Genomic DNA, 23301 nt, shown 5'->3' on the forward strand with positions numbered 1-23301 from the left:
CGTGCACTTTAAATTGATTAATTTACCAAAGTCAGTGTGACACAATCCTTGTCAGATATTCTCAACACACAACAAATCAGCGATAGAGGAAAATCAATATCATAGACATCACAATGTTGTTCCACCCTGTTACGCTGCCACCTTTATGTAATCGGCTAATCTCTGGAAAGTATTGTGCTGTTTCTCAATCCCTAATCTCCTTCAGGTCCAGATTGAATTTACAAAGTCACACTGTCTGAAACGTGCCTTTGAATATGGAAGGAAAAAAGGAAAAGATTGACTAAAAGATGATAACGTTTTCTATTGTCAATGTATTAGTAGCAAAGCATAACATAATTATAAATATATTTATATATTTGCTAATTTAGAATATTTTTAGTATTACTCTGGTATATATTTCTATGTATGTATGTTTCAATACTCCTGTTTGTACTGCACATGTGCAGGTAGGATTATAACAGGTGCCTGTGGGGTGATATTGTAAACAGCTGACGATGATGTCAGAGGCTTAGTGATGAAGAGGCTTATCACGTACATCATCTTTGTGTTAGTCATTTACTCCAAACGCCCATCAATGCTTCAGAGGGCTGTGAAGAAGGAGAATACCTGACAACGGTAGGTTTTATTACAACTACGATGAAGTTCTGGTTTAATAACTTCGAACTCAGTAACTCTTTGTGTTTTTTTTCCTGATGCAGTTTATTTGTTGGAGAATATGAACTCTCTGGAGGATGTCCCATTTCTGAGCATACTGGGTCCACTGGAGGAGGAAGTGCAGCTTGTGACGGCTCCAGACATCACTATACCAGACTGCCATCGGATCCTACGAGACACCGAGGTCGCACATCCATTTCTTTCACGTTCACAAGTTTAATATCTTTCTGGGATCAATTCATCAGCAGTGATCTGTCTGACTCGGTGGCTTTCAGCTTTCCTCTAGTTATTCATCTGTTAAATTGTTGGGAATATGTTTCACTTATTGTACATTTATTTCTAATACCTAATTCCTGTTGGAGTGCCACTGCTACTACATTAGATTTGTCACAGCCCAGAAAAGAAAAAATCAATATGTATATCTCCTTATATTTTAAAGTTAACCCCAAAATCCATATTTTACCTCTTACCTGAAGTGCTATTTATCAATGTAGAATATTTTAGTGGGAATACAATGGAAAGAGACATTGCTACTGAGTTTTTCAAATGTATTGTTTTGTCTCTTTGAGCACCACAAACTGAGTGCCATATAGTCCCGTCATATTTGACAGAAGGCAGACATCTTTACTGCTGATATCTCCAAAAAAGAATCTAGATTCATAAATACCACTACAGGTAAGAGGTACTTAATTATTAGTATTACCCTCATAGGTGTTTTTTGATGGAAGATATTATTTTGGCATGTGACAAAAGGGGGTAAATAATAACATTAATCATGGCTGAATTCCATTTAGCTGCTTCAGATTCACAGTCCTGGTATTGTGCATGCTGGCTCACAGTCACAACACCTGTGCCTCCCTGCTAGTCAAGTCAAGTTCTGCTGTGTAAAAAGTGTTTTGCTGAAGATCTGTTTTGGTTCGTTTTCACTGCAGTATGGCTTCAACCTGGAGAAATGGATCTTAACTGGTCAACAGCCTGTCTGTCAGGCCCCATCCTGCCCTCCCTACTGGCTGATGTTCAGCAGCCCTCAGGAGAGCCGCAAGGCCAGTCGCAGGAGCGGCGACCCAAGGTCCCCGGGCCCCCGGCCCCGCAGTCACAGCCTGAACTCTGCAGACACTCGCTGGCTGCACTATCGCACCGTCAGGTTCTTCATATCTGACTCTGAGGATGAAGATGGTTACCAAGAGGATAATGAAGCCTCCTCTGCAGAAGATGCACCTCGCTCCATCAAGAGCAGAGAGCGGCCCCGGAGCGCGGCACCCAAAGACCAACTCTCCAGAGTCAAAGACATGCACCTTGGTCCTTCCACTCACCACTATAAGCCTGCCTCACCTCAGAGCCTCAGAGGCTCTTTACTGTCTCTGCAAGACTGCAGACAACCTCTGCGAGCAGTGGAGCAGCACAGGTCCCAGCAGGCCAGCCCCCTCCCCCATGGGCAGAAGAACAGCAAAAAGAAGCAGCGTTCACAGGGCTCTGTGGGCAGAAAGTACTCCCTGAACACACCACCCTCTCCACCCAGGCTGCAGCAGCAACGACCCTCCTCTGCAGGGCCCGTCGTCACGAACTACAGACAGAAGGTTTTTTGTTTTTTTCTGTTTGTGTCTCTGAGAAAAATATGTATCATTTCTTTTCTTCCATAACCCACTATCTGTTCTTCCCATGTCACCAGGCACTGAGGACCGGTGACTCTCGTGGGGTTTTCTTTGACTCAGCAGCAGAGTTGTTGTCAGCACTCAGCCAGGAAGAGAGGGAGCTACTTGAAACCATCACAGAGAAGGGCTACCCTTTACGCACAGCTATTCTGGCTCTGCAAAAGACAGGCTACCACAGCCCAGAGAAGGTAGGCACCACTTTCAAACATTTTTGGTAAAGTTAAATGTCCAAAAAGTGGCGCCGCTATAGATTTTTCCCAGTTGGTAAAACTGTAAAGTGGGTCATTTGCTCAATCACCATTGTGTTACCTCATTCAGCAATAGATAGTGACCCAACAGACATTTGTTTAAATGAAAATCTTTGCGATAATTACTTCAATCAACACATCTTGAATGGTTTATAAACCCTGATAATGCATAAATAAAACACGTCTGAGTTACCCTTCAGTTGCTGCATGCTTGATAATTATAAAATCAAAAACTCACACAATAGAATAAACCTGCATTTAAATTTGTTGTAATTGAAAAAAGTTGCAGACCAACAAAACAGATCCTTACTTAAATGGGTCTTATTAATGCAATCATAAAAGCTTAGTAGTGACCTGTCAAGCATCGATACTCAAGCATAATTCATTTAAAACCCGATACACAAGACTTTTCTTTACAATTACCTAGAAATCTAACTTGTGCTATTTGTACTTCAACAAGACCCAGCTTGTCATTCTCAATTATTTGTCCCTCTTATCAACAGATCCTAAAGTACCTGGTAGCCAGTGATCGTCTGTGTGAGTTGGGTTATGATGAAGCTCAGGTGGAGGAGGCCTTGGAGATGTTTCAGAACTGCGAAAGCAAGGTGATTACCGCTCGTCGGTGGTTTCTTGCCAAAAGGTTACAAAAAAGCAACACCACAGCCACACCGTTCTGTGTGTCATTACTTACTTTCAATTCAATTTCAGGCTGCTGAGTTCCTGCGCCTTCTGACTCAGTTTAATGAGATGGGCTTCCAGCAAAATGCAATCAAAGAAGTGCTGCTTGTTCATGAAAATCACCGCGAGAGGGCTCTTGAAGAACTCATGACACGCATGGCTTAAACAGAATATCTTCCCATTTCTAGTCTGTGTGGAGAATAGATTATTTTCTACAATACAGCGTGTGAAATGTACTAGTATGTATACAGTATGTGGTCAAAGCATTATACTTAACAGATACTGCCTTCTGACTTACTTACTGACTAACTCGAGATTAACATACAACCTGTGCAACTCAACTATACGGGCTAGAATGATAACACTAGCTTACAATTACAAATGATTAAAAATATCTTAAAGTGTTTAAGGTGGGAAATGTTTCTCGTTTCAGTCTAGTGCACGGGGACTCTCTTTATGTCCAGGGGTTTGCAGGCCAAAACCATAATGATGAATATCTGCTTTTTCATTTGACTTTATTTCAGACTACAGGACCATAATAAGAAAAAAGGGAAAACACACTTGCACTGTACAATGAAAACAAAAACACATCTCAGTACATTCATATTCCAGTGCTTACTTTGCCTGTTGCATATCATATACAATACAAAGCAACAAGCATACTATACAATAGCCATAGCACATTTTATTATCGGAAAGTACACAATAAAAATGATTTAATGAAAAAATTAAAGTCATAATACAGTATGCCACGATAATGCCATACTATAGAATGTTATTAAAATGTTCATATGCCACAACGATGTCCAACCTAAATGTCAGTGTAATATGCCATAAAATGCCAGACTAGTGTCAAAAAATGTCAGTATAATATGAAATAAGAAATATGTAAATGTCACTACAGTATGCCAGAAAAAAATCTCAGCTTGGGTATACAATACAAAATTTATATTGAAATAAAAATGTCAAAATATAAATGCCACACTATAGCATGTCACTAAAATGTCATAATATAAAATGTCATAATATAAAATGCAACAAAAAAGCCATGTCAAAATGTCACAAGTCATAGTATGTCATAAAAATCCTAGTAGTCTGTCATTAAAGCCATAATAAAGTATGTCATAAAAGATCAGTGTCGTAAAATCAAATAAAAAAAAGTAATTGTATAGTATTGAAAAAAAAGTCAGACCATGTCATGAAAATGTAGTAAGTCATAGGATAGAATGTCATGAAAATAATATATTTCATTAAAAAAAATCATATATGGTATGTCAAAACATAGTATGCCATCAATTCTCATAAAAATATTTCCTGTGTAAAAAAACAAATTTAAATGTAGGAAAAAATATTCTCAAATCAAAATATCCTAAAATACACAACCAGCGACCGTCTGTGAGCGAGGTTATGACGACGATCAAGTGAAGGAGGAACTGAGAGAAAGGGGATGCCTGATAGTCAGCGTACCTTAATGTGTATGACGACGCACTATAAATTCTTCCAGGCTGCCGAGTTCCTGCGCCTTTTGACACCGAGTTGAATGAGATGTATGCCATTGAAATATCATTTGCCATAAACAGTATGTACTATGATCAGTATGTGGTCAAAATATTTCACTTAACAGATATGCCTTCTGACTGGGACTCAGAATGTTGTGTAACTCAACTATACAGGCTAGAATGAAAACAGTCATGTACGATTAGAAATGACAAAATCATAAATAGGTGTCAACGTTTATTTACAGCTTGATCTTTGAAAAAAAAGCACTATGAAGAGCAAACGTAGCCGTCATCCCAGCTGGAGGAATAAAGCCATGGTGCTCTGGCTAGCTGCTACAGCACTACAACAAAGTAGTGCTCAAGATATGGTTAAAGTTACATTTAAAAAGCTGTAGCCTTAAAATAAAAAGCCATATCTGACTTGCTACAATCATCAATAACTTGCCCCAAATACAGCAGAGAAAACAGTAGGGCTCACCCTGGAATACAGTTTAAGGAAAAGAGAATTGCTAGAGACCCGAAATATTTACATGTTTTGTATAAGTTTACATCAATGTTCCCGCTTGTCCACCATCTGAATATTACACCAAACTACATCAGAGCTGGATGACTTGTGGTGCCGGAGCAGCCGACTGGACGGCATCACTGATGGCCGACAGTAGAGTTCAGCAGTCCGGACTTCGCATTTGATTTAGAGGCCGTCGAGAGGTGCCTCTGTGGAGAAAAGTGAAAACGACCGGTCAGGATCTTTGTTCATATTGAAGGAGTCAAAATGTTGCGGCACGGTAACATAAAACGCTAAATGTTAATATTTAGTGGAGTTAAACTGTAGCCCAGGAAACAAGTGATTGAGTCTTTGGTATGTCAGGAGTTGTTAAGCATTTACAGTTGAGAAAAGTGTGAAAAGGTTCCAATCCTTTTCACATTTTCCTCATGATTCACTGCTCATAAAAACAATCCGATATGTTTATTTGTTGTATCCATGGTCTACCACTATGAGATTATCCGTTTCCAGACATTATGCAGCTTTGGCTTCATTTCATAAATACCCACATTTTTACTAAACAGCTAAAATACAAAAAATATATGAAGAGACATAAAAAGTGTATTTTCTGGGACTTACAGTTCCTGGTCCAACAGCTGTTAACAGAAACTCTGATTTAGCTTAATGATGCCAAACGGTGGAAGTTAACTATATAATCCTACAGTACTTCATGGTACTATTGTAATCCAATAAAAATCAGTATAAGATTGTATGTTAGCAGACTTTTTATGGTGAGGGATGAACTAAACAAATGTAAAACTAGATTTACCGAAAATTCCGAATAGAAGTCCGCAACAGAGTTGGAGGTGAAGGTGTGATCTTGAGTATCCTGAGACCTTAGTGTGCCACTTGGAGTGTTTCTTAGATGGGAGAGGTTTTCCTTGTTTCTGTCTAGTGCACGGGGAGTCTTTCCTTGTCCAGGGGGTCGCAGGCCAAAACCCTACAACAAGACCATGATGATGTGCTTTTTCATTTGACTTAATTTCAGACTACAGGTAAAAAAAGAATTGGAAACACACTTGCAAAAAAATATCTATAACATCACACATTCACAGTACGCTCCTGCAAAGCCGCCACATCCAAGCATCACAAGTGTAGCTTGCGTTAGAGTTTTGCAGACCGTCATTCACGCTGATAAGTATCATATACAATCGACAGATGGGTTGTCTTATTCACAAATGGGTTAAGATACAGTTTAACGAACGATACTTAAGGGATTCCTTAAGTATGAGACAAGGAGAAAACTTTAAGCGAACAATTCAAGGAAACGGTTAATAAGGAGCAACCAATTACATCTGAAGGAATCCTTAACTCTGACTAAGGAAAATCTTAAACTACGGGATATTTTTGTGCAACCAGCCAGATAGAGAGCTTAGCAATCTAACCTACAGGGTCCGTCATAATGTGGATATGAATGTTGTCCATGAGATGAGTCAAACGGACTGAATATACCTTGCTGGCAGACAGAGGTGGTTTCTGGGTGGAGGGCAGGCACATGGTTCCACCGAGGCCTGAACTAAGGAAGCTGGTAGGAGTGGAGAAGGTTGAGGTGCCGTTGAGCTGAGGGGACCAAAGGAAATGTTGTTTGAAACTATTCATTCACCACGGTACCGTCAGTCAGTTAGTGTCACTCTGCACATGCACTGGTGAAACAACAAATCCAACAAAACTGCAGGACAATCTTACCTTTCTCACTTTTCCAGGTGTGAGAGTCCCTGCCATCCGCCTTTTGGATGGCGTTCTCATTGAAGTTCCATACAACATGTCCTCCTGTGTCTGTTTTGTTTTCTTCATTTGCTAATTGACACAAAAAGAAGAATGTAGTCATATTGACAATCCTTTTGAGACGGGGGAAAATTAAGACTGAAAGAAATGCATTTTTTTTTTTTAAATCTTAGTAAGAACACACCCTCTCCAGTTTCTCCTTCTCCTTATCAGCATGGTGGTGATCCCACTGCTGCTGCACGTACTCTAGAAATTGCTGTCCGTTGACCTGGAATTCTTTGCAATGCTCCTCCTCCCAAGCATCAATTTGAGCTTTAAGACTTTTTTCCAGCTGCAACAAAAAGGGAAACACTGATTTTACCTCGTGTACATGTTCACACTTCCCATCGACAGCAGACTACATTACATAACAGTCACAATTTCTATCTATATTAAATCTGGTGGCTACAATTTTGCACAGGAACTACAGAGTGAGATTATGCTAGTTTGAACATCCCCACCTGTTGAACAAAATCAGTAATGCACCAACAACCATAGAGCTGTTTCCCCTCTCCTCACATGCGGTTCCCTTGAGCTCATTTGTTTTATTGCTAATTAGTCTTTTTATCCCCACTAACAGCTTCCCTTACAAGCGTGACATTATTTGAATTGCAATCCTGATTTTGTATAAACTGAACATCTCAATAATAGAATAGAATAATATTTAAACCTTCCTCACCTTAGGCAAACTTTTCTGCAGGTCAGCTCTCTGCTTCTCCTCCTTCAGAAGGTTCCCACCTCTATTGTTGAACCTCGAGGGGTCATTCGCCTTTTTCTGAGATAGGTACATACAACCACACGTAACCACACCAAGATACGTTTGTTTTAAATGCTTCCCCACTAAACTCATGAGGATAGTACTTACGTCAAGCTCCAAGTACAAGGTCCAGTTCTCCTGCCATTTTGTGACTCCCTCAAAGAGTTCCCTGTGGTCCTCGAAACACACCTTCAGGGTCCCGACCTCTGCCTCATGCAGGTTGAGAAGCTCTTCAGTAAAATCATCTGGGGAAATAAAACACGCATTAAGAATACACTTTGCGATTATCAACGGCATATATTCAGTGCAAGGGCATTGTCATTATACCACAACTATTCACCATCATGATATGGAACGAAAGCTTGCTGCTGTTCTTGGCTGTAGAAGCATCGTTCCCAGAAAAGAGCGATCTCAGCTCTGATGGCCTCGATGACAGACTTCATGCTCTGCATTTTCAGCTCCTCTAGACGCTGGGCCTCAGCCTGGAGCTGGAAAGACAGAATACTCACTCAAATGTGTTATGTAAATGTTTGGTGAAACAACACACCAACGCATGGCCTGAAATGGGTTAATCTGAGCCAGATTTCTTACTGTCTCGATGTTTCTCTTCTTTGACATAAGCATGTGCTCAGAGAGGGCTTCCCTCTCCTCTTGGGGAGTCCGAAGTCTTTCCCACAGCTCCTGGATCTTAGAACGGAGAGCTGCACAACGGTCCTCGTTCTTAGCCTTGCGTTCTTTTAACTGGGAGGAGGCATAAAAAGAATACATCAATTATAATACATGATATCGTAGACTTAAATCATAGGGTCAGAATAACAAACATCTAATGGCAAATATTATAGAATTACCTGACTGAGGAGAAGTTTGAGAGCAGCAATGTTGTCATTTGACAGACAAAATGCCTCCTCATCCTCACACATCACATCCGTCTCAAAGCTCGTCTCTGGGTGTCGCTCCAGATCATCCATGAATACGACGATCTCCCTTTTGACGCCTACAAATTCATCATGACGTCGCTCCTGAAAAAACGAGCCAGGTTAACTTACAACCCTAATAAGAAAAGGCACTAATAATTAAGACAACCAGAACGTCAGTTATACCTTCTCCTTGGTGAGATCATCCAGGTAGGCATGATACGTCTCAAGTTGATTCAGTGAGGGGACGGCGTCATGGTCAATGCAAAATGGGGTAGTGCACAAAATATCACACAGCTCACGGTCTTTGGCAATGAGGCCCTTGAGCTCTTCCATTCTCTTCTTCTTCTGCTCCATCATCAGCTCTAGACGTGTGCGGCTATTATTCTCGATTTGCAACATGGAGCAGCCATCTTCCTCCTTTGCAGAAATCCAGAGTTAGTCCAAACATATTAGTAATTTTCCCTGACAGGTTTATGAAAACCACATATTAAACAAATACAAATAAAAGACTGTACCTTAAATGGGGGCAGCTGAAGTTCAGTGCACAAGTGATTGAGTTTCTTTATACAGGACTCTATGCTTTTCATTAATCTCTTCTTGAGCTCCTCCTCTTCCGTAATCATTAGGTCCAGCAGAGCCTGCGGGACAAGACAAAACAAGAATACGGGTCAATTTGCTAGCTCTGCGAGGTCAACAACCAGACTTTAAATCTAATTTAAATTGATACGAGACTCACTTTAATGTGCTTGTGAACATCATTTGTTCTCTGGACGCGCTGTTCCTCTGGAATCCCAATTTCATCCCAAATGTCCTGCAGCCTGATCTGGGCTCTGTTAAGATATGCACCACACTCTGCTGCGTGGACTTCACTGGAAAGAAAAGCATTGGTGCGAGTGAGTCCGTGTCCTGTAGGTTCAACACTTGTTACCAGTAAAACCAATATTAACATTAGCGCGAGCGAGTCATTTAAAATCAGGTATCAGACTGTTAGCTCTCTGCTAAAGTTACTAACGGTAAATGCCTCAATCGTTTCAGCCGCTGAGCAAGCTAACGTTAGCTAGCTTCCACGCGCATTAGTGTTCGTTGTAACGCTAAATAAAATACCAGATCGAGCATGAGTGATTACCACAACATGTGTCATTGCAGCACACGCAGACAGAACATCTGTCCCAAAGCGACACGAGCTGTGTGCGTCTGCTCACAGTAGCTAAAGCTAGTTAGCTTAAGCTAAGCTATCGACAGGCTAGTCGGGAAATACGTTTGCTAACTGATTGTCATTGTTCCATAATTAAAATGTCACGTTACTAACCTTACTCTCATATTGCTCCTCAAACTTACAACATATATGTTAAAAACAATCTTCGTTAACGGGTTAGTTAGAAAAATCGGTCTCGGAAAAACAAATCAACGTCGGTGTGGCTACGGTTGACGGGACACCAGCTCGCTTGTCGACTCGACGGATTTGAAATCTGCACCGGAACAACGCCTGGACTCCGATTGGCTGCTTTGACGGATGACGTTGGCGGAAGCTGTTCTGGGGGGCGGTACTTTATCGTTTCAAATTAATCCGTTTTGAAAGTGATGTCCGTTATTTTGACATTGAAACCACAGAGCATATTTTATTTTCCTCTTGCTGTGTTGGAAACAAATGAAAGAATAGAAAAAAATAACATGTCGAACTCCAACCACATGTAGATGTAATGTGTGGATGGCAAAATATTATATAAACAAAGTCAAATTTATGAAAACTCCATCCATTTGTATTGCTTTTTGTAATGCATTTCAACTATATTGTAAATCCCTGAAATATAGGCCTGTATGTATGAAATCTGCAAAATAACTGCTTAAAGATGTAAGATTGCAGAAATCATTAGACCTGGAATGTACCAACCTTGAATGGAAGACCATTTCTAGTTATGTATATTGTTTATTTTCATTATTTATAATTTATGCACTTACATGTATTGTCATCTATTTTATTTGGGATATTTTACTACTCAGACACAAGCAATATTTAATACCGTGTTTCACATAATTGATGCTTGATATTAGGTAAGGAATAAATCATTTTTAAAAATAAAAAAAGTAAAATTCTTCTAAAGGTTTCTACTGATGTTAGGGAGTCTATCACAATGCCATTGGTTCCCCTTTATTTTGGGAGGTAGTTAAAATGAATGGGCCTTTATTAAGTTCATATGCTAAAGTTTAATCACAAAGACTTAACTGTAGACAGATCTAACTCCCTTATTTTTCTCAGGTCTAACTCTTGGTTTCAGACCATGGCTCCCCAGTCTATTTCTATCTGGGTCTGTCTCAGCCCTCGTTTGTGCCGTTTAGTTTCTCATATCGGTTTTTGCTTAAGGTGAGGTCTATGAATATATATTATATGGTTACTCTTGTGTGAATGGCACACTTTACTTTTGCCTGTGTGTTTATCTGTAGTGTGTTTTTTTCCAGGCTGGCATGGACCACAACAGATTTTGTGGTCTTGGTCAGGCCCTTCCAGCAGCCAAATGCCTTTTTCGTAGGTAGGCTCTGTACAGATTCCATACACAAAGCTACATCTGCATTTAAAGTTTTTCCAGTTATCTTGCACACACGTCTCTGCTACTTTTTCTTGTTTGAATGCTTCAATTATCTGTCTTTTCACTATTTCCCACAGCTTTTTACCACCTACACATCTGACGTTTGCTCTCCCCCCCTTTTCCCATTTGGACCAGGGTTAAAAAAAGTGACATTAATTTGCAGCCATGTTGCTCAGCTCTGACACTCAAATTTCCCTAAATTAGAAATGGGCCACATCATGCTCTGGACTATATGACACATATTCACTATAGGCCAGAACATAATTTGTGTGCGTTTACAGATGGATTCAGTTCATTTGACAAACCAGACATTCATGACAAAAGATTATGTAAAAACAGTTGTTTTTAGTTGTCCCTGATGTTTAATAATCCTTTAATCCTTGTACACAAACACTTAAATTTACATGCGCAAACTCCATTTGAGTCTAAAATGAAGAAGTTTATAGAGGCAAATGGCATAGGAGAGGATTTACACCGTCATCAAAAATAAATTATGTAAGAAAACTTGGTAGAAAAACGAAGTGAAATTGCATACAGGAAAAACACAATCTTGGCTAGTTTAGTGATTTCAGCGTAATGAAAGACAGCCTGTGTTCCCTCATCAGTGAGGATACTGGCGTAAGTAGAGGTTCCTCAGCACCTCCTCACTGAACTGGTAGGTAAGCTTTTTCTTCACTTTTTTAATCTCTCCAGATTTACCATAGTTCCTCAGAGCTCGAGCCATTTTTTGGTAGGTCATTTTTTTACGGTTTCCTTTCTGAGTACCCCAGTGGCTGGCCAGGACTTCTTTGTGTTTTGTGGAGAACTGAAAGATACCCTTGTCCTGGTCCACCCACCAGATACTATCAGTCATGTCACCGTTTCTTAGCAAGTCCAAGAGGAACTGGTACAAGCGGATTTTCTTCTTGTTGCCTGGATTTGAAAATATGAGACTCAGTCAAGCAATTTAGTTTGGCAGTTTCCTCAGGCGTTATATGTATGTGACTTGCAGTAGATTTATACATTGGAAATACTCACTAATGTCTTTCCTGAAGGAGTGGTTCTGGTCTTCAAGTTCCTCCCCGTCTGATACCTCGAGCGGAGGACTGATTCCTCTTTGTTCCTCTTCTGAGTAGTAATGTCCAGGCGAGGCAGAGGGTTGGTACTGGTAGCACAGGGATGGGGTGTAATATGGGATCTGTACGTGAAATTTAAAGCATGTCATGGTTCAAGTTTCCACAGAGGAGTGATAGAGCTGCAATTTTCTTTTGTTTTGACATTTTTCTTTAACATTCAGTCATTGTGCTAAAAGAGGAAGTAACTCTGCCAAAATAGAATTCAATGCTCTGGAAGACCATGTGATGTAGACAACATTTCAGAGAAAATATCCCTGACTGTCCACATCATGTATTTGTAGAGGTGAGATTCCTCTTTTTCTTTTAGATTTCATTGTATCTAAATCCATGCTGTTTTCTTCAAAGTATATCCTAAAATATGTATTGTGTTGTTATTATGTTGGCAGCAATAAATGAAGAGAAAAACAAAAACCTTTCTGTTTGACCTTGTATTCAACATGTATATAAATGTATAACAGCAACAGTGTTGATTGTTGGTCATTTTTCAAGCAGAAATCTCCCAAATTCCCTTCTCCTGCAGCTTCTTAACTATAAACATTTACTGATTTGCTCTGTTTTAAATTGAATAACTTTGTGTTTTAGACTGTTGGTTGGATAAATCCAGCCATTTGAATGAGTAAAATAATGATGGGCATTTTATGCAGTTTTTTGACATTTTATGGACTAAATGAAGAATTGTTAGTGGCCTTGTTAACATCTTGATTTGCAATAATGTCACTTGAAAGGGGAACATGCTGTATTAAATTAGTACCAAACTTAACTAAAAAACAAGTAGAAAAAATTAACAAAACCCTAGTTTGTCTTTGTGCTTTAGCTCCTGTCTTTTCAATAACATCAGGTTTGAAACTGACCTGGTATATCCTTATTTAGGCAGCTTTTTACTGCAGAACATCATGATTTCATTTCAAAATTTCAGGTCACATATGTATAGATTACGTCTCTTCACACTAGAGCCGTCATCCATTTCTACACATGGACTTACTTGTGGTGACACAGAGAGGGGTACGAGTGGTGGGTCCAGGTGAAGGGGCATGGACTCGCTGCTGTAGCGGTATGTTGGTTGTACCAGTTGTTGAGGAGACACAGACTGAAGCTCAATGAGGTGATTCACTGGAGAATTCTCAAAGTCCGTCGGCTGGACACGCTCTGAGTGGAAGGTCCATCTATGGTCTGAAAAGTGACAGAAAGTACTGTCAGGCACTCAGTCGTGCAGTGATTCGTGTTCATTTCAATTGTTAAATCCAGTCTTCTCACCTTCATAAATCTCCCCCACAGTAGTGAGATATGGGTACAGCTCTGCAGGTGGCCGATAATTATCTGGTTCATTTGGAACAAGTTCCTCTGACGCCTTTGGAGGGGAAAAATTTATTTTGTCACAGAGAAAGTAAAAGTTTGAGTCTCTTTTTCCTGACAACATTAAGTCAAATATGTCCATTGTGTTCTTCTAGAAGTACTTTTATTTATATAATTTATTTGATCTTCATTACTTTAATGGAAGATAAAGACAGGGAATTAATAGATTAAATTAACAGAGCAGCTGATCACCAGAGGAAATACACAAGTTCATACACAAAGTTGTGTTTAGTGTAGGTTACTCTCCCAATTCTCACAGCAAAAACAAATACACATGTCCTGGTTGAACAACGCCCAGCCCTCATCTTCTTCTCAGATAATTAATCAGCAATGAGAATGTCTAAGTTCCACCTTGGACACTAGAATTACTTTCCAGAAAACCTCTTTTTTTTAAACAGCTAAAGAAACAGAATAAACAGCCTGACAAACAGGAAAATATTATCTCAATGTCACAAACTCTGAACAAAGATCAGACATTAATCAATAAAAGAGCAGCACTTACAGATGATATGGTATATCCGTCCATCATGTAAACAAGGCAGCATGAGAAACTTTGTTCTTGAAGCTTGTGTTGGACGTCAACTTTTTCTTATTGCTTCACTGAAACGCGCAACCTCGCTGAGCTGACTTCACCAGACAAATGGGAACTGAAAGTGAGAAACAAACTGGACTCTATAGAGCCTGCGTTCATATCATCCAATTGTCAAATGCATATGATCAGCTTGTTCCTGTTGGCTGAGTATCATGTATGAGCCAATCATATGTACATGCATTTCTTGCATGTTTAAGAGGTGTTATCGTACAAGGATTCACAATGATACCTGTTTTAATAAGCAGTTATATATACACGATATATATTTAAAACATTTTAGTATTGGTCCAGAGTAAAAGTAGTAGTATGGTGCTGTCTAAAAAGTTGTTTTTATCCCAAAACCATAACAATAGTAAAAATAGATGCATGTATGAATCCTCTAAAGATATTTGTAGAAACTGTCACACTGTTAAAATAGACATTTGTTATCACACATATAATGGCCTGCACTTGTATGCTTTAACTTCCCCCTTTGTCAGTCTAAGTGCTGCAGTCATGTGCCCTTAAAAAAAGCTAAATAGAATGATATTGATGAAACATATATCAGGCTTCCCTACACTTGCTGTGCAAGAAAATGTGATTTACTTGTTTCCTTACCATCAATCACAACAAATCCCCGGACAAATTTACCGATAGGAATTTCTTTAACAGTTGCTGCACACAGGAGCCGAAACCAAAAATGAGTTTGGAATCAAGCTTGTTCCTCTTTAGTTTGGCATTATGGTTTCAATTGAGGAAGTATTGACCATGAGAATGAAACCAGTGAAAACATGACGGAAATGTTTGGAGCCACTGTGTCCCTGAAACGTGTTTGTATTCCTGCTAGAGGTAGACATTAGCTAAAGAGATAATACCTGAAACATATGCTGTGGCTAAACAACTATTTTTATTTTTATTCTTTTAGAAAAGTATGATTTTGTATAGCTTCTCTCAGAATATTACAATGAACCAAAAGATATTTCATTATTTTGTTGTTGTACTGTTTGATGTGTGTAATGCATTTGGCCATGTTGAGATGGAAAGTTACCAGAGGCAATCTGTTGGATGTGATGAAACAGTTTCCTGTACACCAGACAGAAAAAAACGAGGCCCTCTAAGGGGTTTAACATGGCCTGTTTAACATGGACGGTGTTTCATAAGTGAACGCTTTAGACAACAGCAGCCGAGGTGATACAAAATGTCAAAACCTGAGGGTACTTCCTCTAGTATGACTGTGTCAAACTTCGGCCATTCTTTCAGATCATACTGTAACTGCAGGCCTGGGGGCTTGTTGTGCTTTTCAAATATTTGCTCTGTCTCCATCTACTGGAAAGAAATGTTGGACTGACCAGTATCTAGGCTAGACTGAGTTCAGAGGCAGCGAGGAGACAGCCAAAATAGCTCACTGAGGCCCTTATTTATCCTGCTCCTCGGAATTTGGCTTATTTCGGCGGTGGTTACCACATTTAAGACATGAGCGTCTTAGGGATTTTACCTGCTTTTCAGATTTCCATGTATTGTTGAATTTCCTTCCCACCTCAAACACTGACAGCAGCAGCCAGCAGCAGAGTCCTGCTGTCCCGTGGAATTATCACGGCACCGAGGCGAGATACGCATGGAACATGGCTGCTATGAGGACTTTAACCGTGGCAGGTCTCTTTTTGGCATTTTGCGCTTTGGGACTGATAGCAGTGGCTATCAGCACTGACAACTGGTACGAGACCGACGCGAGGAGGCACCGAGAACGCTGCAAGAATTATTCAAACAAAAGAAACGACCCCGGCTACATTTACATCTCCAACAACAACCTTCCACTTCGCATGTTGCCAAAGGAGCGACATTTGGAGAAGATGAGCGGCGAAATGCTGCTGCGGGCTAAGCGGCACTTCTTGCCTCCTGCCCCGGCCATGGAGTCCCTCTGCAGTCGGCAATTCAACTCCACCATCACCGGACTGTGGAAAAAGTGCCACCGTGGGGGATTTGACTTGGAGATAGAGGATTTGATCTTTAAAGGTTTGGTTTTCCGGGATCATATTTTGTGCTATAATGCGTTTGTTTTGGACATTTGTGTTGTGTGCGAAGCGCCGTCGCGCATACTTTGTGCACGAATGCGCTATCCAAGGTGCTGATGCTGCGCACAGACCCTCAAGGCCTGTACGCAGCACAGTTACAATTCGACTTGCTGTGTTGTTTTCAGCATAAAAGGGCAAGCTGTAGTAACAGAAGCCTCGAGATGCGTACAATAAACTACTCTACAATGGTGTGGGTGGACGGGTGGGTGGTGGTGGAAGGGGGTTGGGTGATATTTTTTTTAGGAAGGGGGTGGCAGCAGAGAGTCTTGTGATATGCTCTTCATCTGATCTCAGTGCTTTTTGTGACATCCTCTTTGTGTTGTTTACATCCACAGGATTGGTTCCGCGCTGCACACCAATAAAATACTACTACTCATCATCAGCGTTGCCCAGAAATCTGCCAATCAATCTGACGAAGACAATAAGGCAGGATGAGTGGCACGCGCTCCGTGAGTTCCCAAAACCCCCTTCTATAATCTGATAATCTGATGAATAAATGTAGAGAAACTTGCTCAGCGCCCCGTCTAATAACACTGACACTTCCCTTGTGCACTTTGCAGACCTCCAGAGGATGACTGCAAGTTTCGTAGGCATGGCCATATCCATCATCCTGTTCGGCTGGATCATAGGCGTGCTGGGCTGCTGCAAGCAGCATGATTTGATGCAGTATGTGGCTGGACTTCTCTTCCTCATGGGAGGTAAGATGTGATATACATAAAGAGCACTACCTCGAATCACCGCAGAGGGGCAGTGATGTCTTTGTTAATGAGAAAGTGATGAAATGATGCATCAGAGGAGATGCAAATGGACTGCTGTCGTGTGACTTGTTTTTCTTCCTCTCTGGCAGGGACATGCTGCATTATCTCCCTCTGCACATGTGTGGCTGGGATCAACTTTGAACTGTCCCGCTATCCTCGCTACATGTTTGGAATACCAGAGGACATCAGTCACGGTTACGGCTGGTCCATGTTTTGTGCTTGGGGTGGACTGGGCCTGACGTTGCTGGCTGGCTTCCTGTGTACACTCGCTCCTTCCCTCTACCCTCCACACACCCCTGCGGTGCACAAGCCCAGGCAGGAGAACGGCTGTGTGTGACAGGCCGCCGCACATTTAACAGACACCTGTCTCCTCCTAAAACAGTGACGAGCCCTGCTGCACGGACAGTTATATCCAGGGACTCAGAGCAGAGAGAGCCTTCACACAGAGAAAGCACAGGACACTGGCTCTCGCTCACATGGAAACGAAAGAGAGGTGGCATTTGACTGAAGACGATTTCAGTCCCTCTGGTGCTTTTTTTCCTATCCCTCTTTATGAATGAACTGTTCAGTGTTAATTGCTTGCTCTTCAAGAGGAGAATAGTTATACAAATTTTCTTTCTGTAAAATCTGCTAGTATGAGAAGAAAAAAAAAGAATCACTGGCAGACAATCAATAGCACAACTTTGAAATATGTATTGAAGATCAAACTGTGGATGTGTACTGTCACATTTCAAAGGGCAACTGTGTATCATTATGTACCCATTCAAAACAAGATATGTACATGTACTTTGTATGTATGCAGATGCATTTGTGTTTATTCAAGGAAAAATATGAAGATTAAGACCAAACTGTGTTTGAGGGAAATGTTTTGTCGTTCTTGAGGTCTTACCCCCATCAAAATATTTTTGAAAAATAAAGCAGCCTTGCAGAACAATTTTTTCTTCCTGTGTGACACACTGAACAGACGTCATATATACATCTCGTGGTCGTCTTTTGTATTTCACACTGAGATCACTGGTATGTAAGCAGAGAGGCATACTAATGGAGTCAAAACTTCAACACCATTATTTTTAAACAGCAGCTCTTTATATTTATGTTTGTGTTACAAGCAGTCTGTGTTATTTAGCCACTTCTGAAAACTTAATGAGACGATGTCAGCGACCAAAATTTGAGTCAGTAGCCAAAGCTGAGTAACAAAAATAAAACAATCCAATAATAAGAATAGAACAGAAAAAGTGAAGTAATTGTCTGCTGTGCATTACGGTGAAATAACAGCTCCTAAACATAAATTATAAAAATAAGAAATGAAATCCAGATAACTACTGATTAACTTTCTGATCACGTTATTCTGACAACAGCACAAACATATGATTGATTACTATTAGTAATTTGTGTCCATTGACAACATACATACCAGCCACTGTAAGCTGTAATTACTTGTCCACAACTTTTATGAGAAATAAACATTTTATGACATCCAATTCCTGGCTTCATTTACTTCTTGAAGTTTTTCTGCTCTTTAGCAACTCCTCTTTACTATTGTGTTTCTCAAATGATTTATTATCCTCATGGAGTTATTGTGCTGCTGCAGCCTTTAAATAAATCCGTGTTGTTGGTTAGAACCACATTGGCCACTGGAGACTGATTTTGTAAGTAATTATACGTTCATGATAGAATGAACATATGATGTGCAGTATTTCATAAACACAAAAAAATAAATCTATGATAAAATGATCTGCACTTTGTGACAAGCTGAAAGATGAACAGTGTTGAAATTAAACCATAATATGAATTGTTTTAGCATAGAGCAGCACTAATCCCCTCTGGCTTACTGCTCATGAACGACTTGTACAAAGTGCACAGTGGGAACAAGTCCTTCTTCACTTAAACAAACGGTGCAGGTCTTCTGTGTCACTAACAATGATGCAACACTGCAAAAGAAACCATTACAATGAGCTTTGCTATGTAAATATATGTTACACCAAATACTTCATTTTATTTACATATTACATTTGAAAAATCTAATTTGGTTGGATTATTACAGGGTGATATTTTACTTAATGAGGAGAAAATCCTGCATCTAATTTTTCCACATACTCCCTGCTAGTTTGAATCTAACAGTGCATTTGATTTTATGACCTCAGTCACTGGGTTGAACGTTTCTCTCAGCAAAGACCATAATAACTGCAGCTGTCAGATAAAAGTATGAGGTAAAAAGGCCAGTGCTTCAAAAGGGAACAGACTGTCTCAACAGCAGGTGGAACATAAGTACATTTTCTCAAGTATTGAACTTGATTACAGTTCTGAGGTACTTGTACTTAACTTGAGTATTTCCATTTCACGCAACTTTGTTTTTCTACTTCACTACATTTTAGAGGCAAATATTACTTTATTAGCGCTTTTCACTTTTTCACATTTATCCAATAACTTTGGTTACAAGTTATTTACTTATTCAGATTAATAGAAAATATAATCAACAAATAAAATATTTTTTATAGATTTTAGCCACCATGCAGTATTTAATGTTACAATTAGCTCCACCTTCATTAGCTGCAACATTAAACGTGATAAACACATTAATGCATCCCTCATTATTATCCAATAACGTAAAAAAATTGAAATAATATAAATAAATATTATTGTGGAATGGGTCATTCCACAGAATGAGTACTTTTACTTTTGATACTTTGCGTATATTCTCATGCTAATACTTATGTACTTTTACTTAAGTAACATTTTGAATACAGGACTCTTACTTGTAACAGAATATTTATACACTGTTGTATTACAGCTTTTTACATAAGTAAAAGATCTGAGTACTTCTCTGCCACAGTGTCGGAGTGAATATTAGACTATAGATAGAAAAGTTTAACAAACTAATCTTAACTCAAGGTCAACTTGCTAGCTTTGTCTCCGGCCTTCAACCACATCTCATTGTCCTCATCAGAAAATGGAATTTGCTGAGTGGGAGTTTTCTCAGTTGTCATGGAGTTGGTCCACTGAGAAGCATTTGAAAGCTCCTGATGAAGCTCAGTTAGCAAGTGTTGACCTGCTGAACATTTAACCTGTAAAAGCCAGGAAGTGGACCTTAAGTTAAAATGATTCTCATTTAAATGTGAGCAGTGACCAGTTTGTCTTTCTTTCAAACAAGGAGTCTTATAAAAACATGTAGTAGCCGGTGTAGCTGAAGGACGGTAATACCATTAGTATTTGTAGTAAAAGACAGTATCCATTGCAGTAATAATAATGGTAGGACGAGTAGCAGTTGCAGTATTCAAATAGCTCTCATCTTTCTAATAATAACAACACTATATGAGGCATGTGGTTTTGGGGCTTTGTGCTCTGCACAGAGAGGGATCAGTGTGTTCTCAAGTCAGCTCCACTCTACATTCCTGACGTCTTTGTTTGTCCTTCAAATATGTCAGAGAGGAGAATACGTTCTTCTAACTGCGTGCTTGACACTCAGGCCTTCCTCCTCCTAAGCATCAGGGACCTGAAACCAATCTGCAGAAAAAATATTTTCTATAGGTGGAATTAATGATTAGAGCCAAAAGAGACAAATTAAGTAAGATGGTAGGATTAGTTGCGAGTTTTCGTGAGCCGCTCCTTTTACTTACACAGTGGACATTTTAACCAAATCTTGTGAACCCTGTTCCGTACCTCATGGAAATTAAGAGCCAAACAGACATATAGGGTTTCCATGCACACAGAGCTCCTGCAGCTCTGGGTTTTTTGACGGGGTTGGCCCGCACTGTGCAGAGCTACAGAGAACTGTTTTTAAAAAGGGGGTCCCTCAGGGGAAGCTGGACTGTGAGGAAAACCAGACAGAGGAAATCACACCCAGTTGCGCCCATGAAGCCCATCTGGCTCCCTCACGTCTGCACAGACATGATCTCTGTAAAAAGTGGGCACACTTATGGCAGTAACATTGCGGTTGTTGCAGACTTTAGCTGAAACAAGAGAGTCTTATTAAACGGTAGTTAAAGACAGAAAATACAGACATTTCTACCAAAGGCATTCAAAATGTTAAATTAAAAGGCACTGCAAATTAAAAAACGCCCCTGTGTGTGTGACCCTGCAGGGTAGAGATTAATGCCTTCAGGAAGTCAAAACAAATGAGATGTTGTATGTCGACACAGCAGAAGAGCAAGGGAGAATTTATTTCTTAGAGATTTAAACAAGCTGTATATCATTTATAAGTCTGTTTTAGTAAAATGACATCATCCAAAATCATACATTTCAAACAAACCACAGATTTTATAGATCATGAAAGGCAAAAGAGTAGATAATGATAACAGTGGCCACTTTTAGACGAACATACTTCATACTTGAATAGATGACTTCCAGATGGAAATGGGAGGCAATGACAGACTTCAGACGGCAATTAACCAGTGCGACTTGACAGGATGGTTGAGTCTGCCACTTATAGAGCCAACAACAAAACGTGACGTAACGACACGACTGCCGATGAATCAGAAGTTCAGATTTTAAAAGGTTTTTACGTATGTAAACCTCAAGCTTCAAAGAAGGGAGATGGTTTGTAAAATACATCACTGTATGGCCGTGTGTCTTCCTCAGGACAAATTATTATAAAAAAACATGTGAATTACAACATGAAACACGCCTTATGTGATGAATAATAAGCACTTATTTAATCAGCAATAACCTACAATTTTATAAACAACATAATTTAAACAGAAAAAAAAAATATATAGCCATAATATTGATTCAGAAGCTGAAAGCTTTTATTTTCACACTCTTCAAACTCTTCTTCTTCGGACATGGCAAAGAGGGCTCCACACAAACATAATTCATGTTTCCTTTTTCCCCCTGACTCAGAGGAATGTCTGGATGTTTGTGTTTGAGCTTTAATGACACATCCAAAGAATGGGGATAGCCGTAGGTCAGGTATATTCAAAGAAAGATATTCATAAGCCACAACTAACTTTCCAGTTGTTTCTTGAACTGGAGGGTCACACACACACGCGCACACACACACACACACACACACACACACTCTCAGTAGCCCCCTATGAGCCAACATTAAGATACTCTGTCTTCAGGCGGCTCAGTCTGCTGCCATGACTGCGAATGATGAGAGACAGCAGCTCGTGTTTATCTTTCAGTCCCAGAGAGATGTCTGTAGTTTCCCTCAGAGTTCCCCGGATGTCGCTCACTTGCTTCATCACATGGCCGTTCAGCTCCTCTCTCAGCTCAGTTTCTTGACTTTGTTTAAACTTCACTTCCAGCTCCAGCAGAGATTTTTCCACGCTTGAGAAAGCCTCGCCGATCTGTGAGATCTCCCGCTGGAGGAACTTGCCGTAGCTGTCCTCTCCGTCCAGGTCGTGCGCCACAGTCCGGCCGATGCCTTCCAGCAGCCGCGCCGCGTCCTCCGCCTGCAGCTTGGTGATGATGAAGTCGTCCCTCACAACGGAGTCCCTCTCTTCGGAGGCCCCACATGGATACACATCCGAGAATTTAAACAGCATCTGGCAGTCCTCCAGGTCTTCAGTCTCATCGTAATCCCCGTCCGGGACAAAGAAGTGATGGAAAGTGCCATTGGAGATCTCCGGTTGGAGGGGCCCGGTGTAGACGGCCGAGCACAACGGCAAAGATGTGACTATGATGAGCAGCAGTGGGACGGGATCCATCATGCACCTCCTCTCTCTCTTTCTCTCTCTGACGAACAGCATCTGCACTGGCAGCTGGATCCGGCGCACAGTTTTCATCCCGACTCAAGTTACACAGTCCCCGTCACATAAAAGGGGCAGACCGCTTGTTTTTAGTCTGGAGGGCCCCCGGTGGCCCCTGCCTACTGCAGCCACACTTTCCAGCAAAAGTCGCACGCAACAATACAAACTTAGGTTTCTTACAGCCTTATATTATCTATATTTAAACATAAATTCATTATCATTATCATTAACTTACAACCACATGTATAGTTGTTTTTAATATAGTCCTTATTAAAATATCTGTAAATCATTTTAGCAGTAGTTTGTGCAGATAATCAGGAGCTCAACTGGCATATTACATTACCCGAAACTGTCTTTAAACTTTTGAACAAGTTTATTCTGTTATTTGGTACAAACAAACAAGCCGATTTAGATCTCATATTATGACACTAGAGCCAGGGC

At 40.2% G+C, this 23301-nt stretch overlaps 5 protein-coding genes across 5 annotated transcripts; 2 read left to right on the forward strand and 3 right to left on the reverse strand.

The window, feature by feature from the left end:
* The first annotated feature begins 59 nt into the window (after positions 1–59).
* On the forward strand, positions 60–3645 carry ubap1lb (ubiquitin associated protein 1-like b). Its single transcript, XM_031860012.1, has 6 exons — positions 60–615; positions 699–838; positions 1587–2231; positions 2324–2494; positions 3058–3159; positions 3263–3645. The coding sequence occupies exons 2-6, from the start codon at positions 716–718 to the stop codon at positions 3395–3397; spliced, it is 1176 nt and encodes a 391-aa protein (XP_031715872.1). The 5' UTR covers positions 60–615; positions 699–715; the 3' UTR covers positions 3398–3645.
* A 1310-nt stretch (positions 3646–4955) lies between these two features.
* LOC116390294 (protein regulator of cytokinesis 1-like) lies at positions 4956–10222 on the reverse strand. The gene is made up of 14 exons (XM_031859811.1): positions 10023–10222; positions 9450–9582; positions 9229–9351; positions 8897–9130; positions 8645–8815; positions 8388–8537; positions 8137–8284; positions 7905–8041; positions 7719–7814; positions 7185–7331; positions 6962–7072; positions 6728–6835; positions 6045–6215; positions 4956–5445 (listed from the first exon to the last, which is right to left on the reverse strand). The coding sequence occupies exons 1-14, from the start codon at positions 10031–10033 to the stop codon at positions 5374–5376; spliced, it is 1812 nt and encodes a 603-aa protein (XP_031715671.1). The 5' UTR covers positions 10034–10222; the 3' UTR covers positions 4956–5373.
* Positions 10223–10259: 37 nt separating this feature from the next.
* spi1a (Spi-1 proto-oncogene a) lies at positions 10260–15001 on the reverse strand. Its single transcript, XM_031860120.1, has 6 exons — positions 14956–15001; positions 14269–14413; positions 13668–13761; positions 13396–13583; positions 12316–12475; positions 10260–12210 (listed from the first exon to the last, which is right to left on the reverse strand). The coding sequence occupies exons 2-6, from the start codon at positions 14293–14295 to the stop codon at positions 11900–11902; spliced, it is 780 nt and encodes a 259-aa protein (XP_031715980.1). The 5' UTR covers positions 14296–14413; positions 14956–15001; the 3' UTR covers positions 10260–11899.
* A 706-nt stretch (positions 15002–15707) lies between these two features.
* tmem276a (transmembrane protein 276a) lies at positions 15708–18041 on the forward strand. The gene is made up of 4 exons (XM_031860106.1): positions 15708–16350; positions 16745–16858; positions 16970–17107; positions 17257–18041. The coding sequence occupies exons 1-4, from the start codon at positions 15960–15962 to the stop codon at positions 17502–17504; spliced, it is 891 nt and encodes a 296-aa protein (XP_031715966.1). The 5' UTR covers positions 15708–15959; the 3' UTR covers positions 17505–18041.
* A 3267-nt stretch (positions 18042–21308) lies between these two features.
* fibina (fin bud initiation factor a) lies at positions 21309–22860 on the reverse strand. Its single transcript, XM_031860146.1, has one exon. It carries the CDS (start codon positions 22858–22860, stop codon positions 22198–22200), a length of 663 nt encoding a protein of 220 aa, XP_031716006.1. The 3' UTR covers positions 21309–22197.
* Positions 22861–23301: the final 441 nt, after the last annotated feature.

The sequence above is a fragment of the Anarrhichthys ocellatus genome, unplaced genomic scaffold (genome assembly GCF_004355925.1).
Source record: "Anarrhichthys ocellatus isolate YVR2014 unplaced genomic scaffold, GSC_Weel_1.0 scaffold2, whole genome shotgun sequence".
NCBI classification, from domain to species: Eukaryota; Metazoa; Chordata; class Actinopteri; order Perciformes; family Anarhichadidae; genus Anarrhichthys; species Anarrhichthys ocellatus.

What these genes read in the sequence shown, in the direction of transcription:
- ubap1lb (XM_031860012.1), top strand. Translation starts at nt 716, where the DNA reads ATGAACTCTCTGGAGGATGTCCCATTTCTGAGCATACTGGGTCCACTG. An exon ending in TCACGAACTACAGACAGAAG is followed by an intron (nt 2,232 to 2,323) that starts GTTTTTTGTTTT and finishes CCATGTCACCAG; the next exon opens with GCACTGAGGACCGGTGACTC. An exon ending in GCTACCACAGCCCAGAGAAG is followed by an intron (nt 2,495 to 3,057) that starts GTAGGCACCACT and finishes TCTTATCAACAG; the next exon opens with ATCCTAAAGTACCTGGTAGC.
- LOC116390294 (XM_031859811.1), bottom strand. An exon ending in TCAAACTTCTCCTCAGTCAG is followed by an intron (nt 8,538 to 8,644) that starts GTAATTCTATAA and finishes GCCTCCTCCCAG; the next exon opens with TTAAAAGAACGCAAGGCTAA. An exon ending in AGAAGAGAAACATCGAGACA is followed by an intron (nt 8,285 to 8,387) that starts GTAAGAAATCTG and finishes CTGTCTTTCCAG; the next exon opens with CTCCAGGCTGAGGCCCAGCG.
- spi1a (XM_031860120.1), bottom strand. Translation starts at nt 14,295, where the DNA reads ATGATGGACGGATATACCATATCATCT. An exon ending in ACGGATATACCATATCATCT is followed by an intron (nt 13,762 to 14,268) that starts GTAAGTGCTGCT and finishes TCCCCTCCAAAG; the next exon opens with GCGTCAGAGGAACTTGTTCC. An exon ending in TGTGGGGGAGATTTATGAAG is followed by an intron (nt 13,584 to 13,667) that starts GTGAGAAGACTG and finishes GTCACTTTTCAG; the next exon opens with ACCATAGATGGACCTTCCAC.
- tmem276a (XM_031860106.1), top strand. Translation starts at nt 15,960, where the DNA reads ATGGCTGCTATGAGGACTTTAACCGTGGCAGGTCTCTTTTTGGCATTT. An exon ending in GGATGAGTGGCACGCGCTCC is followed by an intron (nt 16,859 to 16,969) that starts GTGAGTTCCCAA and finishes TGCACTTTGCAG; the next exon opens with ACCTCCAGAGGATGACTGCA. An exon ending in ACTTCTCTTCCTCATGGGAG is followed by an intron (nt 17,108 to 17,256) that starts GTAAGATGTGAT and finishes CCTCTCTGGCAG; the next exon opens with GGACATGCTGCATTATCTCC.
- fibina (XM_031860146.1), bottom strand. Translation starts at nt 22,860, where the DNA reads ATGCTGTTCGTCAGAGAGAGAAAGAGAGAGAGGAGGTGCATGATGGAT.